We start from the raw sequence: 15985 nt of genomic DNA, 5'->3' as shown, positions 1-15985 counted from the left end.
ATTGTTCTCTATGCTGTTTGTCTCACTCCCTGCCTCTGAGAACATATCTATTAAAAAACACCATAAGCAACAAGAAAAAAAAGGCTGTAAAAAAAATCACTGATTATGCTGGTATGCTGATGATGCTTTATTGGAGAATAAGCATCATTACAATGGACTTAAAATGGCTGCCAATAGCTTAGTAGCCAAACAAAAATGCACAGTTTTAACATGTATTAAACAGTGTTATGTATATGTTTATATAATTTCAAACATCTGTAATTTAAAAAATATATATATATATATATATATATATATATATATATATATATATATATATATATATATATATATATATATATATGCTGTCACTCTCACTGTTCTGTGTGCTGTGTCTCTCATTGCTTTCTGTGCTGTCTCTCTCATTGTTCTCTATGCTGTTTGTCTCACTCCCTGCCTCTGAGAACATACCTATTAAAAAAACACCATAAGCAACAAGAGAAAAAGAAAAAAAAAGGGTGGGGGGGAGCTGTAAAACATCACTGATTATGCTGGTAAGCAAGCAATCAGATAAACTTACAAACAGACCTATATTATTATTTGATTATATAAAATGATTAGAAATATACTGTAAGCTTAACGTTTCAGTGAATAAATTGACTTTATTGGAAAATAAGCATCATTACAATGGACTTAAAATGCATGCCAATGGCCTAATAGCCAAAGAAGAATGTTTTAACATGTATTAAACTGTTATATATACACGTTTATATAATTTCAAACATTTGTAATAATACAAATAATATATGCTGTCACTCCTCACTGTTCTGTGTGCTGTCTCTCTCATTGCTTTCTGTGCTGTCTCTCTCATTGTTCTCTATGTTCTCTATGCTGTTTGTCTCACTCCCTGCCTCTGAGAACATACCTTATAAAAAAAAAACACCATAAGCAACAAGAAAAAAGAAAAAAAAAACTCAATGATTATGCTGTTAATCAAGCAATCAGATAAATTTACAAACCTATATTATTATTTGATGATATACAATGATTAGATGACAGCACCCATTGACTTACATGGTATTTTTTGTTCCTACAGTGGAAGTCAGTGGGTGCCGACAACTGTCTATCTACCATCATTCTTTAAAATAACTTATTTGTATTCAACAGAAGAAAGAAACTCATAGAGGTTTGAAACAACATGAGGGAGAGTAAATGATGACACCATTTTTATTTTTTGGGTGAACTATCCCTTTAATAGTTTTGTTTCACAGTAGGCCTGTGTGATGACTTTTTTTCCATATCCGAAGAGAATTCTCCTTTTTTCTGAGTTTAATTTATTTGCCAATTAAAAATCAGTAAGTATGTCAGACTTTCCTGGATGTCCCGTCGTATGAATTAAAGTTTTTTCTTTCTTTCTTAATTTATAATTTTAATAAAATTCATTCAAGCAATCGGGACAATCTTACTGGATGTAAGCTTGAGAGCCTACTTGTCTCATTGGCTGTTTGTCTCTCTTCCTCGTCAACATCACCACCTCCGCTGTCATGTCGACACAGAGTCTGGCGAGGTATCTTTGCCTTACAGTGAGGTTCCAGGTATAACTTATATTTCTGCCTATTTCTACGCATCTTTGTTAAAAAACAAACAAACAAACAAAAAAAAAAAAAACAATAAAGATGTACAGTGCTCGAGACGAATCGTTGACGGAGCGCTTTGTCACGTACGAGGGGGCGGGGCTTAGCTCGCGCGAGACTAACATGTCAACTGAAAATAACGGTAGAATTTTTAAAACTGATTTGCCGTCGTTCACTTGCGAAACCGCCCAACTTTTCAGTCAGGTAATGTTATTAATTATTGTCTTTACTGTTGTTTATAGATTTACTCAGTCTTTATTACTTTGTGTAAGTCTGAGGTAACGTAGACGGCCGAGCCGTGTGTTAGGCTTACCTCAGTGGTTATGTTGTCGTAGTAAAAAAACAAAAACAAATATAAAAATACCTTCGTAATCTAAAATTAGTCAAAGTGGCCTAAAAAGTAATGGCAAAAAGATAGAAGCTGCTGAAAGTTTGGACAATTTGACTGTTAAAAGCGTGGACAATAGAAATTGTGTTGAATTAAATATTTTCTTTTCGGCATATGCAAATGTAACATGTCTGACGGCATCAGGTTACAGAATTAAGTTCATGGTCAGTGCCTTGCCCAGTATCAAACTAAATACAGTTTCTTGGGAATATAGCATAGGTGAGCTTAAACTAGGGTGACCATACGTGTTGTAATTAATTGATGTTTTTAATCATTGTCATTTATGTTGTATGTTAGCATGTTTGCCTACGTCCGGTTTATCGACGACAACATCCGTCAGATAGTGCCCTTGGACCATATAAAAGACTTCTGTCCACAGGACGTCAAGGATTTTGAAATAAAGAAAAAAAATATCATATTTTGTGGAAGAAATCCCCAGAGGACCAGGGACAATACTACAAAGCACAGATATTAAAATTGGCTGGTAGGATTTTAAAGCTATACCTCCTAAATATATCTAACGTTAACCATTTTATTTTAAGCACATTCTTGTACAAAATCTGTTGCATTGCTAGAAACGTGGGTATTATAGTCCCTGCTACAAAATATTCTGATAACAACCACCAAAATCTACACTGGTGACTGACAAAGAACTACTGTAGTTATTTTTGTGTGACATTTTATTTTAGGTTTGTTGTTATTTATATTTTCTTTCTTTCTTTCTTCTATTAATCAGAAACTAAAGAGGAATTAACTCGTGAGAGAATCTCGATACCCCCACTCGATAGTGATGAGGAAGACCGGTCATCCTCGAGAAGGTCCATGAATCCATCTGTAAGCTATTTGATGCATGTCTTTATAGAAAGTGATGCCCAGTTTTTTTGTTTGTTTGTTTTTTTGTTTTGTTTTTTAAGTCTCAGTTAAAGTGTTAGTGTAGTTAGTTACTAAAGTGTCAGTTAAAACGAAAATCTATTACGGCTTGTTTCTGCCATGGTTTAAAAAAAGGTAACTGAATTTTTGTCAAAATTCTGACATATTTTTTATTTTTTATTATTATTCAGTTGCAAGTTCATATCTTGCAATTCTGATTTTTTTTTCTTGTCTCGAAGTTCTACCTTTATAACATGCAGTTGTGGGTTTATTTCTCACAATTCAGAGAAGAAAAGAATTGCGAGTTTATATCACACAATGCAGAGAAAAAAAAAACTCAGAATTGTCAGGTATAAACAATTATAATTTTGAGATAAAAAGCCACAATTACATTTTTATTTTATTTTTTTATTTCGTGGTGGAAACAAGCTTCCATACCAATCAGCTATGAGCTGAAATCATAACATTACAAACTTTTATTTAGTAGAATAAGTATATAAACAACGTTGTCCTCACTACATTGCATTTATTATATTTCGTAAAAGTTTTACCTGCCAACTGGCAACTGACACTGTTACATACCCATATACTCGCCAGCGCCAATTTTTACTCGCATCTGGCGCTTGGCAAGTGATAATTTTAGGCTCTGCGTGCGCTATATCAAACTTTTTTTCTGTCATATCAATGAAGGTGTACCATCGATAAATACCGATAACCGTTTTACGTTTTTTTGTAGCCCAGACCTACCATCGATAAACACCGATAACCGTTTTATAGCCCAGACCTACACACATATAAAAAAAAAAAAAATAAATGGAAATGGCAGTATTATTACAGTAAGCCTATTGATTGGACGGAGATAGTGTCGTTTTAGTGTTACAATCAACGTGTAATGAGTATTTAATGTTTTGTGAGAATTGAACGTTGTGTGAAGTATTTTCTGTTTTTTAAAGTGTGACAACACAAATGACAAGAAAAAAAAAAAGGCAGCAGTTCAAAGCATACAAAAAAGGAAGAATTTAATGGATATCCTAAAAGAAAAGAAAAAAGTTATCCAGACCAGTTTTGAATCACAAGAGGAACATGTCCCCATGGCTGTGCACAAGGAACTGCAAGACAAATATTACAACCTCAAAAAAAGGATGCGAGAGGAGGAGATGGCTAATGAAGAAAATGGGAAAAAAATTAAATGCTTAAAAGAAGAGAAAAGGGACATGAAGGCTGAACTGCAGCAACTAAGGTGGTTAAACCTAAATCTCCAAGAGGAGCTTTTCCAAAAAAAAAAAAAGTGAGCATTTTCAGACTTTTTAGCTATTAATTTAATATAGAAGGTTCTTAGAATTGGACACTTTTAACTGCAACTTAAAGCCAGTGATTATTTTTATTATTATTGTTTTGGCAACAAAACTAATTTAAGTGTTGCTTAATATGATATTACAGTAACACAGAATGAGACCTCTTCTGCAGTCCATACTCCACTCCCACAACAGCCATTTCATGGTCCAGAAAAACTAGCAGAAGAGCAAACAGACATGATACCCAAAAGTGAGCATTTTCAAACTGTTTGGCTATTAATTTTACATGCATGTTTTTAACGTTCTTAGAAAGAATTGGACACTTTCAAATGTAACTTAAAGGCTGTGATTTTCCCCTTTTTTTGGAACAAAAATAAAAGTATTACTTTATCTCATATTACAGTAAAACGAAAAGAACCACAGACCTCTTCTGCAGGCCACACTCAACTCCCACAGCAACCAGTTCTTGGTCCAGAAGAACCAGAAGAGGAGCTAAGACACAGCGATGGCAAGGTATTTTCTAACTGTAATTGTATTTGTAGTTACAACATTACAAACACGTTACAAAACTAAGCAACACCAAGGGTTATGCCGATAGATGATAGTCAGAGATATCAACGAAAGCAGATGTCTTTGTCGATAGTCAAGATGATATTAGGCTCATTCTCCTATAAATGTATTAAATTATTATCATTATTATTAGGCGGCCTATTATAATTGGGCTAGAACCTTGTAGTCGGTGAAGGAGTCTCCAACCACAAACAGACGTACATCGTCTGCTGATAAAAGGTATTTCATCGCATTTTAACAAGTAAACTGAAAGGCCTATATGTGCAATATTTTAAACGAACCCTCAATAACTGAGTTTAATGCCACAGTTATGTTAGAATGCATTTTATTCTTGTTTCTGTGGCGGCATATTGGGCTCGTCATGCGGTGCGCGGTCCGGAGCAATGTATGAACGATGTATCCGTTCAATTGAACTTTACTGCAAATATATGAACTTACCTGTTTTAAATACTTTTTTTATTTAAAGTGTTCATTTATGTCCAATATTTGGTGTTAAACTGTTGGTCTTTAAAATAAATTTGATTAAATTTAAAAACGATTTGAAAAATGACCATATCGCCCAACACTAGACACCAGTGTCAGATGCAATATATGCATTAGCTTAATAATGAACAAAGGAGGCAACACTAGTAATAAAATGAAACATTTACTAACAAAACACAACATCTACCTCAAGCAGTATTCCAAATAAATTTTCAAGTCACACAGATTAAATTTCGGGAGCGTATGTGACCAAAATGGTGGCGATTTCGAGCCCTGCCACCAGCAAATGTCTTGTGATTCCTGTGATCACTTGAAATTGAAAACATACATTAGCCTAACTCTGTCTGCCTGAATTACATGCTGTGATTTTTCAACAAACCATATTATAGATACAAATGCATTGTCAGATTTGTGACCCAAGATCTGACCGTTTCACCACTAGTAGGCAACAGTACTTAGCCCTACCTGTTGGTGCCAAGTATCCAGTAAAACCAATTGTCAGGGACCCAGCAGTCAAAAAAATAATAGGGCATCGAAAAAAAAAACAAGCAGCACGTCGGCCGCATATTTAGACGGATGGACCCCGCGACAGAAACTCGGGAATCTCCGCTATTATCCTCACAGCCCACACCACGGAAACTTAAACTCAAAAGAAACCAATATTAACAAAAATATACAGTACAGCGAACTAAATTGTGTGAACTCCAACTAGTTAACATGTACTGATATTTAATAAAGTATTATGAATGAAAAGCAAACCGAGTCTGTGTCTTATTACTAAATATATGGAAAAAATTCAAAATTCATAAAATAAATGAATCAAACGATTGAAAGAAAATATTTAAATAATTAATGCTTGCCTGTGTGTGCATGTGTGTGTGTGTTACCGCTCCCTGATGTGTGGCCGCATCATGGGCCATCACACCAATATAATGGTCAACCTCTTTTTTTGCATATTATTCTGTGTTTTTTGTTTTCAGGATCTAGGATACGGAGTCATGATACCCACAAAAAAATGGGACATTGTGAGGAGAGTTGAGGGTGACTCAAAATTCTGTAAGAGCCTGGCTGTTGTTATATGGGGTACCACAGTCCTCAAACAGAGGAGCGTTACTGGCATGAAATGCAACGCTAAAAAAGCTGCTGAGGCAAAACCTCCTCTGACTCCTGAAAAGGTGTCAGCTATCAAAGGTAGGACTGTCAAATCTAGCAACAGTATAATTAAATTTAAACAAGACATTATTCAGCTAATATATATAAGATAACTCCAAAATCACTTGAGGCTGAATTAGATAGGCACAATTTTATAAATCTTAAAACATTCTATAAAATACTAGATATCATAAAAATACACATTTGATAAATGCCCGGAAAACAATAGGGGTGCTCCGATTGATCGGCTACCGATCACAATCGGTTGATAACTCAATTTTGCCAGCACATGTCACATATGCTGCTTGATTTTTACTTGAGAGTGGTCAGATTTAAAGTCTGATATTAGTCCATCAGTTCTTAAACTTCAATTTTTGTTTGTGTGTGTATGTGTGCTCCAAACAAGAATGTCTGTCTCAGAAGCTGAAGGAAAGAGGCCACACCTCAGAGGAAATAAATAAGCGCCTCCTAAGTGTGCGAAAATACCTGGCTGAGAAGATCAGTGACATAAACTGGATAAAAACTGTCATTGGTAAGTATTTACATAATTTACACAAACCAGTCGTAAGGGTAATTTTTTTTTTTTTATTGAGATTTATATATCAATAATAATAATAATAAACAAGCTTTCCATGGATGTATGATTTGTTAGGAGGACAATATTTGGCTGAGATTCAACTATTTGAAAATCTGTAATCTGAGGGTGCAAAATATAGAGAAAATCGCCTTTAAAGTTGTCCAAATGAAGTCCAAAGCAAAGCATATTATCAATCAAAAATACATTTTGATATATTTACGTTAGGAAATTTACAAAATATCTTCTTGGAACATGATCTTTACTTAATATTCTAATTATTTTTTGGCATAAAAGAAAAATATATAATTTTGACCCATACAATGTATTGTTGGCTATTTCTACGAATATACCTGTGCTACTTTTGTGCTCCAGGGTCACATTTATTCACTCACTCATTACAACAGACGACACTGAATGGCACATAAACCAATGAGATATTAAGCATATAATAAATTAGGAAAACAAAAAAAAAAGAATATATAAAGACTGTCTGCTGGCTAGCGTGTTGGTCAGTGTGCATCAATTTATTAATTAATTGTCTGTGTCCGACCTGTGGGACACTTGGCGCTCTTTTTTTGTTGTTGTCCTTTTTCTCTATAAAAACTTTTAGTAATCATCATAAATTATATATCATTTGAAAGCTTAGAAGCCCAAGATTCATCCTGTGAAAACCATTTTGAAATCGGTTGCGTTACCATGGAAATGGTACTTTAAAATCTTATGGCGGTGTATTACCATGATATGAAACGGTTTTGAAGTTTGAAATTGCATTACCAAGGGGCTTTTAGAATCAAAACTTTTTTATAATCTTGGCAACAAACATATCATTGGAAAGGTCTGAGTCTCGGGATTCCATATTTGGTGGTTATTTTGAGTACTGAAGTAAAATTGACAGCAAATCTAGGGAAAAATTCATTAAACAAAATTCAAAGGAGTTTTGATGGCTCCCAGTGGCTGTTTGTGGTATGACGCCCTAAATAAAATCTCAAGGGTGTGAGGGGAAGGTTTCTGTTTGGTTGAAAGGGAATCATTTAAGATTTTAAAGGGAATTTGAACAGAATCACTGTTTCACGGCTGATCACTGAAACGGCCAGTGATTCGTTGAACAGGCCGTATAACATCAACTCTGCAATGGATATTATTATCCAAAGTATAGTGAAAACACTATTAATTAGCACAGTAACAAGATCGGCAGTTTAAGACATTAACTTGTAGGCACAAAACACAAGATACTTCTCTTTTCAATATGAATAAGGCTTTATTAGATAAATCTAAGACATATAAACTAATGTAACACAAGCACACGCACTTACACATTCACACAAGTTGCAGGAAGATAGAAAGTTAGGGAAGAATGAATTAAAGAGAATGAAAATGTGAAATCCCTAGTTTACAGCAATATGTGAAATTGCATAGACATGAACAACCATTAATCACTTAATTAACCCTCGCATTGAGTTCCTCAGTGAGGTTAAAATTATATTAGATTCACCAGTACAGATCAGAGTCTGGAGGTACGTTACTTGCGTTGCCTGTGTAACGGGGGTTACCTTTGTTGTCCTTGAAAAGGGGGTTCCCGAGGTTGCTGATTGGCCGGAAGTTCAGTAGTCATTGAAGTGACGTCTTGGGAAGCCCGTGGTTGGGCGTTGGCTGACGATGCGGAGTTGTGGGCTGGTTGAAGTTTTAGTCGGGCACTCGAGGTCAGACTCGGAGACACGGCGTTACAAAACTTAACTCAGAACACGAAACTCTCAAACGGAAAAGAAAAGAAACTAAAGTAAAAGAACAGAAGTAAAGTTTGACGAGACTAGGTGGTGTTCCTTCTCATCGTGACTAAGTAGCAGCAGGCGTGCAGACCGAAGCACGCTGGAACGGCGCTCGAAGAACACTAAAAGTGATGACTAAAAGCATGACTAAAAGCTAAAACTACAAGCAAAAGCTAAAAGCAAAATTTGATGGTGTCCTGAGTATTTAAACTGGCATTTTGGCCACACCTCAAATGTTGTCTTGACCAATTAGATATTGTCTTTGCTCGGGGTGTTGCGATGTTTGTCCTACACATTCATAAATCATATGTTATCTTATCAATCATGTGGTCCGAATTTTCCCGCTCTTGCAGGGTATAATTTGGACATGATTCCTATGATAAGAATATGATACATTTGACAAATAACTGATGGTCAGAAACGTTTCAAGCAAGATGATTCTAACACACACATACTAAACATGAATATGAATACTTAAACTATTCAACAGTTATTAAAAAGACATACACAATAAGTGATTAGAAACATGATAGTCAAATGTGTAGGTTACATATTATGATATGGAGTTAAGCAATGGACTGATATTCCTTTAGATTCCTTCCTCTGTAGATGAACACAAAATGAAGATGAAGACAGTTTCTCTGCTTTTCTTTGACATAAGGATGTTCTGTGAAGACCAGAGGTTAAAAGGTCCCCTTAGGAATTTCGGTCTGGTTCTGCTAGGTGGGGGGAAGTCAATCCAACGATCTTGTTTACTCTCATGGGTTTACATGTGATGGTAACGCTGTGCATCTCTTTGACCATCAATCTGGATTACTTGCTCCAAATTTGACAATCTCTTCTCTGAATTGAAATTGTCAATAATTGTTCTAATGGTGTTAATGTTGAAAGCTGTTCTCTGAAAGAGTTGGTTGGTTATCTTGCTTCTGACTGTGGTGCTAGGAGTTGATTTACAACATCTTGTTGCCTTTCTGTGGAATTCGGGTCCTCGTGTTTCAACCATGCTCACGATCGAATTTTTAATTTGTCTGGTTCGGGTCTGATACGCTACACAGGAACCTCATTTTTTTTTTCATATCAATTTCAAATTTGGAACATAACTTATTTAGACACAAGGCTTTAATTTTATACCAATTTTAGAGTAAAACCTGTTGTGTAAAATATTTATAATAAATAAAATAAAATTAATATAGCGCATTTTATTTATAGTACATTTAAACTTCTATAACTTTTTGATACTTTAATTTTTTTTTAAAATTCCACTTTTGCCAAAATCTGCAAATTTTCTTCTTTAAAAAGATATATTCCAAAGTGTTCATAAATTACAATAATTTAAGTTTGGATAGTGCACTTTAATGCCTATTTTAAAAAAAATGGGGGGTGACAGTTAAAGGGTTAAAGCAGCACATTAATATACAACGGTGATTAAACTGACTTGGAACTACCTGTGCATTAAATGGTTTTACTGCATACCTACCAGCCAATCAGAATGGAAAAACTAACATTAACTAATGGATCCTTATTTTAAAGTGTTACTACATTTTAAAATATGTTCAAGAGTGTTTCACTTAGGTCTGTTATTGTAGGAACATTGGCTTTTACATTTCCATGCTTCTAAACATGACGCTGAACAGAACGAACTGTGATTAGTTGTTTTACTTATGAAACATAAAATGAGTAATGGACAAAAGTTCACAGCTGTGAATATCTTGAATCTGCTAAATGTGCACCCAAAGTGTTGGATGAATTTAAGCATGATGATGTTTTGTCAACAACTAAGTTTTTTGCAACTTTTTTTGAGATTGCCATATGAATATTTATACTACGGGGCCATTGAATGCTTGAATCTGATTGGCAGACGAACGTTCTGAGGTGTGCAATTATTTTCTGGGTAACACACGGCAAACGTAGTTCCAGGCAGCTCTCTTGACCGCATTAAAATTCCATATCACTTCACATAGTTAACTGTAATAATGGAAATTACAGGACTAACAAAAACAACAACATTTCCGAAAGCAAATAAACATGAGATTTTTTACTAGCGAGGTAATAAAAGCTCTGTTTAAAGATGCTGCTGCAGCCTATTTCACACAAGCTCTCTTTCTCTTTTTCTTTCTCTGTGTGTCTCTGTCTCTCGCTCTCTTTCTAATAAATTCATTAATAACTGCATTAGAATGCTATCAACGGCTAATGCCTCTATTATCAGCTTTTTAATGACGTTTTGGAACCAGCAAAAGAGGAGTTGGATGAGATGTGGAAGAAATAATCCTACTCACAATAGCCTTTTAAGTACAAAAAAACCGGACAGATCCCTTTAAATAAATCATCTGATCGATGTCTTGAGGTGTGGTACCCGTAGTATAAGCGAAATAATTGACTTAGGGCCGTTGAATTAGTAGAAAAATAATGCACACCCAAGGATTATTTTTATAATAATTCAACAGCCCGTCATCAATTATTCCTTTTATACTACATAATGTATGGATAATCTCACATACTGGTAATGTGGTTTAAGTGGTACATTGTCCTAATGAATTCTTCTTCTCTTTTGCAGGTCTAAGCCAGCCACAGTGAAGCCACAAACACACTTCATAATTCCTGTATCTCTATATAATACATTAATTAATAATAATAATAAAAATATCTTATGTAATTTTTGCCTCTTTGTTGCCATCTCTGTTTGAAAACCTGCAATTGCAGCTGTGTGCGGAATTATCTTCCTTGTGTGGGTTGTGAGTCAGCACAGCTCCGAATCTAATATTTTGAGGAGTTTGTGTGGCAGTCAAATCACTGCATCGGTGTGGATATTGTACTTTGCATTCTATCCTACATCTTGGAATATATGACCCAGATAAGCATTTTCATCGGATATTGTCATCTGAACAAGTAAGTAACAAGTCTGCCACATTTGTTCTGACCAACTGAGGAAAAAAGCATTACAATAAATTGCTCTACCAATGGTGATTTAATCTAAATTAACTCAGATCAAATCAGACCGTGCAAATTATTATTATTATTATACTTTATTCTTAAATTGTTAATATTAACAACATCAGCATTGTGTGACTATGAGTATAGTGTATAAGCAAGTAGATTTCAATTTCTGTACAGTCTAATCTCTAATTGTCATCACACTTGAATTTCATATTAAGAAATTCTTTTAACCCAAAAAGCAAGTTAAGCTCCTTTTGAACTGGTTGTCTTTAAAATACAAATCTTGTGTAATCCCATGCTATCTGTAATCAGAAGCACATTTAAAACTGAATATAATTTAATTTCATTCACATTTGTTTCATAAAAACACATAATCCCTTCTGGATTACAATCCGCCATCAAAATGATACATTTAATTATTTCACCTGCTTTGAGAAAAGGCTATAAACGATCTGCCACCTGCAGGATCCTCACATGTGATAGCCTGGTAGTCAGGACAACTTCTTTTGTTCATAGACATGACGTAAATCGAAAACTTAGCTTATTAAAAACTCAGTTATTATAAACCGTTGTGAATCGGGCTTAAAGTAAGGCAATAGTTTCGAGCACTGGCTGGTTATGTACTTGTGCAAATTATTGATTTTTTAACCAGAAAAAGTTACAGACTGCAGCTTTAATTAATGGCCTATTACCAGCTATCAGCTAAAAAATTAAATCAGAAATACAAAACTGCAATGGAAACCAATAAATATGTGCAAATAAAGACCAATACAAACTCGTAATGGAACCATCAGAACCAATACAAAACTGTGACGGGAAACCATTAAATATGTGCAAATAAAGACCAATACAAACTCGTAATGGAACCAGAACCAATAGAAAAACTGTGATGGAAACCATTATGTACAAATCGTGACCAATACAAATTTGTAATGGAAAACCTATACAAACCAATAAATCCTAATGGAATATGCCCCAAAACACACTACGTAATGGAAACCATTTGGTAATGGTTTTAATGGTTAATGGCTGATGGTTTGTAATGGTTTTGTAATGGAAACCATTAGAATTTCTGTAATGGTTTCTATTGTTTTTTTCAGCAGGGACTGTAAATGTAAAGAAAAGGCTGGTTAGTTCACATTCTAATGAGTCCAGTACTCAAGTTCAAGTCTTAACTCAATGAAGCGGTCATGGTGGTTAAAACTACACCGTTGATTAACAATTTTATTTATATTAGGCGTTACATATTTAATATAAGACCTCAGTGGGTATTTCCCAAAATATATCAATGGCTTCAACTAACGTTACTTGAATATTTTGCTTACATTTGAACGTAATTGGTATGTTACCAATTCAAAGACAGATTTTTCTAGTTTACTCTAACGTAATGTAACACTTTAGTCACTCGTTATCATTATCATTTTAAAACACTTACCATCTGTAGCTGCACCATACTTTGGATTTATCTTAATTGGCCTCCCACGTCTAGTCGCCATTGTGCTCTCCTTGTCACGTTTGCGTTCGATTTTGGGCGCAACAACCACTTCTTCTTCTTCGTCATCTGCCATTGGAGCGATTTTCAAAATACAAGTATGTCCACCTTTAATACTAACATGCAATTCTGATGGGTCTTGCACTTCTTTGGAGTTGTCCCAGCATGTAAAGACTTCAAACGAAGGTACCACTCCAAAAGTTTTAATTTTATTCAAAATGTTTATTATGTTATGGCTATGCTTCATGTTAACACCGAGCACTGAAATATTGGTCAATTTACTGGGACGGTCAGGTGATGAACGAAGAGACTCGAAAAACCAAAGACTCGAACGGTCCAAACTAATCAATTCTTTTTCTTGCTCGGAATGTTCAAACTGCATTGGTTAAGCTTATTGGTCCATCATGTCATCAACGAACGACTCGAAAATGATTGGAAACAGGCGAATTAATTACAGACAGTGCAGAATCTAATGAATGTTATGCATATGCGCGACTCAACGAGTCACTCCCAGAGACGACGCGTTCTTGCCGATTCACATCAAAGATTTGTTCAAAAATAACGAATTGTTAAGGAAGGAACGACCCTTCACTATGGCGGGTTTAATGACTAAATTGTTGCTAATGGCGGTTCAAAAGCCCTCAAAAAAGGGAAAGCTCAAAGTAATAAAATGGCTTCAAAAGAAAAAGCTACTCACAAGCAGAGTACTTTGTTCAAGATGTGGCCAAAAGATGAAACTGACCAGGAACAGTAAAATTTCTGATGGATATAACTGGTGAGTCGCGGTAGGAAACCGCATATCTTCTTCTTCTATTGGAATTAGCCTACACTTACTTTGCCTTGTTACAGAACAAGTTAGGAGTAGGTTTCATGACTGTTCAAAATGTTGCAAAGATATGACCATGAACAGTGGCCTATTTAGCCAAATTGTGTGAATGATACGTACAGTTGTTTTAAAAGCATCTCTAGCATCTTGTTGAAATTGAGATATGTTGTTTTTTTTGCATATATGGGTTGGATTTTTTTTTTTGATATAGTTGAAGTCAAAATTTTGTACATAAGAGAAAACAATACGTTAGTTCAATTTACAAAAAAAATAGACCCTGTTCAAAAGTTTGCATACTCTGCTGTTACCTGAATGATCCACAGCTGTTTTTTGTTTGTTTGTTTAGTGATAATTGTTCATGAGTCAGTTCACTTGCTAAAATCAGTGATAGAACCTTCAAAATATGTTTAAAAAAGGTGAATGAAGAACACCTTATATTACAAATTTGACAAGCAGAGCATATACCTCTCCATAACATTAATTAGTATTTTCTTTTGAATCACAGGGTGTGCAGATCTAAAAATCATCGTGGAGTTAAAAGCAGCCGATCTGTAAGGACAGGATCTTTATTTGAAAAATCAAAAATAAGCTTGCCATCATGGTTAACATTTATTTACAGGTAAGCCATTCCCTTGTCTACCTTTACCTTAAATGTCTCTGAAATTTAGCATGAGAGTGTAGAATGTATAGAGTATATTAATTGTATACAGTACGAGGTGAGAAGTAAATAGACATTAAAAACACCTATCAGGACCAATGTATAAAAAATCATGGCATTTACTTGTTGCAGAACAAGATCTCAAAACTTGCACATTTATAACCCTACATGCACATCATGCTAGAGCTCATTTTCTGTCAAACAGGTTTTATTGTAGTAGTACTATCCCTGCAAGGAAAAAGTTTGACTAACTTGATGTTTTTGCTACAGTATAACCATTCATTACTAATAGCACAAGCACTGTGCCAATTATAAATAATAATATATCTACTACTGTATACCAGCCAGTCATCACAATTTGAAGTCTATTTGGTGTCATTTTATATCTTAGTTTAGAACACATGGGCTGTTTTGTGCTGTAATGGTTTGATATTTTTTTTGTAAATTATTGATGTTTCATTGCACAGGTTCTCTCGAGGATTGCACCTGAGACAGATAGACATGATGCAGGACAGGATTGCTAGAAGTTCTAAAACTCTCTCCAGAATGGCTAAGGTCCTGAGAAAGATCTGTACCAAGGCTATGAAAGAGTACCAAAAAAGAAGAAGGCAGCAGATGGGAGGTCAACAAGAATTTGTTGTTATTGATGAAAGCAATTTCCGTCATAATAAACGAAAGGTAAGTTTTATTGAGTTTAGTGCTGTGGTTTGCAACAGAGATGAAGCAGCTGTGATGCACTCAATGTGAATTAAGGTCTAGTCAGCTTTATACAGTTAAGCTTTAGAATGATAGAAGGTAAATAATGCTATCATGACTTTTCTTCGTCCTAGTAAGCAATAATGAATAAAATTGTACAAAAGTACAATTTTAAATTATTATTTATGATTATTACTAAAGTCATTTATATAAGGAAAAGAACCGAAGAAAAGCAACATTGCTATGTGATTGCTGTGTAACCTTATTACAATAATTATTGTATAATTATTAGCTATTTGTATACAGAACATAATTGTAATTTTGCCTGACATTATCACCTTTTTTTCTTCTCAGTATATATTTCTTTCTTTTTTTTTTTCTTTTTTTTTTTTTGCAGTATGGACGGGGTAGGGCATCTACCACATGGAGGCGAAGGAAGTGGGTTTTTGGAATGCTGGGTGTGAAACATAATCTGCGAAGGCCAATATTGCGTCTTGTCACTCGAAGATCAAGAAATCATCTAATTCCAATTATTGTCAAACATGTGCGTCCAGGTACAATCCTGATCTCAGATGAGTGGAGAGCTTACAGAGGTGTGCTGGCAAATATGGGCTACAGACATTTTACAGTCAATCACAGTCACTGGTTTGTAGACCCAAACACTG

General features: G+C 34.8%; 1 protein-coding gene across 4 annotated transcripts; it reads left to right on the top strand.

Moving 5' to 3' along the window:
• The first annotated feature begins 1413 nt into the window (after positions 1–1413).
• On the top strand, positions 1414–11317 carry LOC109059804 (BEN domain-containing protein 5-like). Of its 4 annotated transcripts, none has more exons than XM_042763765.1 (9): positions 1414–1574; positions 2299–2485; positions 2738–2835; positions 3825–4159; positions 4312–4416; positions 4570–4679; positions 6200–6410; positions 6778–6903; positions 11269–11317. In XM_042763765.1, exons 5-9 carry the CDS (start codon positions 4404–4406, stop codon positions 11286–11288), a joined length of 480 nt encoding a protein of 159 aa, XP_042619699.1. In that variant the 5' UTR covers positions 1414–1574; positions 2299–2485; positions 2738–2835; positions 3825–4159; positions 4312–4403; the 3' UTR covers positions 11289–11317. The 4 variants fall into 4 exon arrangements, with proteins under 4 accessions (XP_042619699.1, XP_018932528.2, XP_042619701.1 ...); XM_019076983.2 differs by lacking the exon at positions 1414–1574 and adding an exon at positions 1642–1817; XM_042763767.1 differs by lacking the exons at positions 1414–1574; positions 11269–11317 and adding exons at positions 1642–1817; positions 10921–10949.
• The last annotated feature ends 4668 nt before the right edge of the window (positions 11318–15985 follow it).

This window comes from Cyprinus carpio, chromosome A9 (genome assembly GCF_018340385.1).
Source record: "Cyprinus carpio isolate SPL01 chromosome A9, ASM1834038v1, whole genome shotgun sequence".
Taxonomy (NCBI): Eukaryota; Metazoa; Chordata; class Actinopteri; order Cypriniformes; family Cyprinidae; genus Cyprinus; species Cyprinus carpio.
This window is presented reverse-complemented; position numbering and strand designations above follow the sequence as displayed.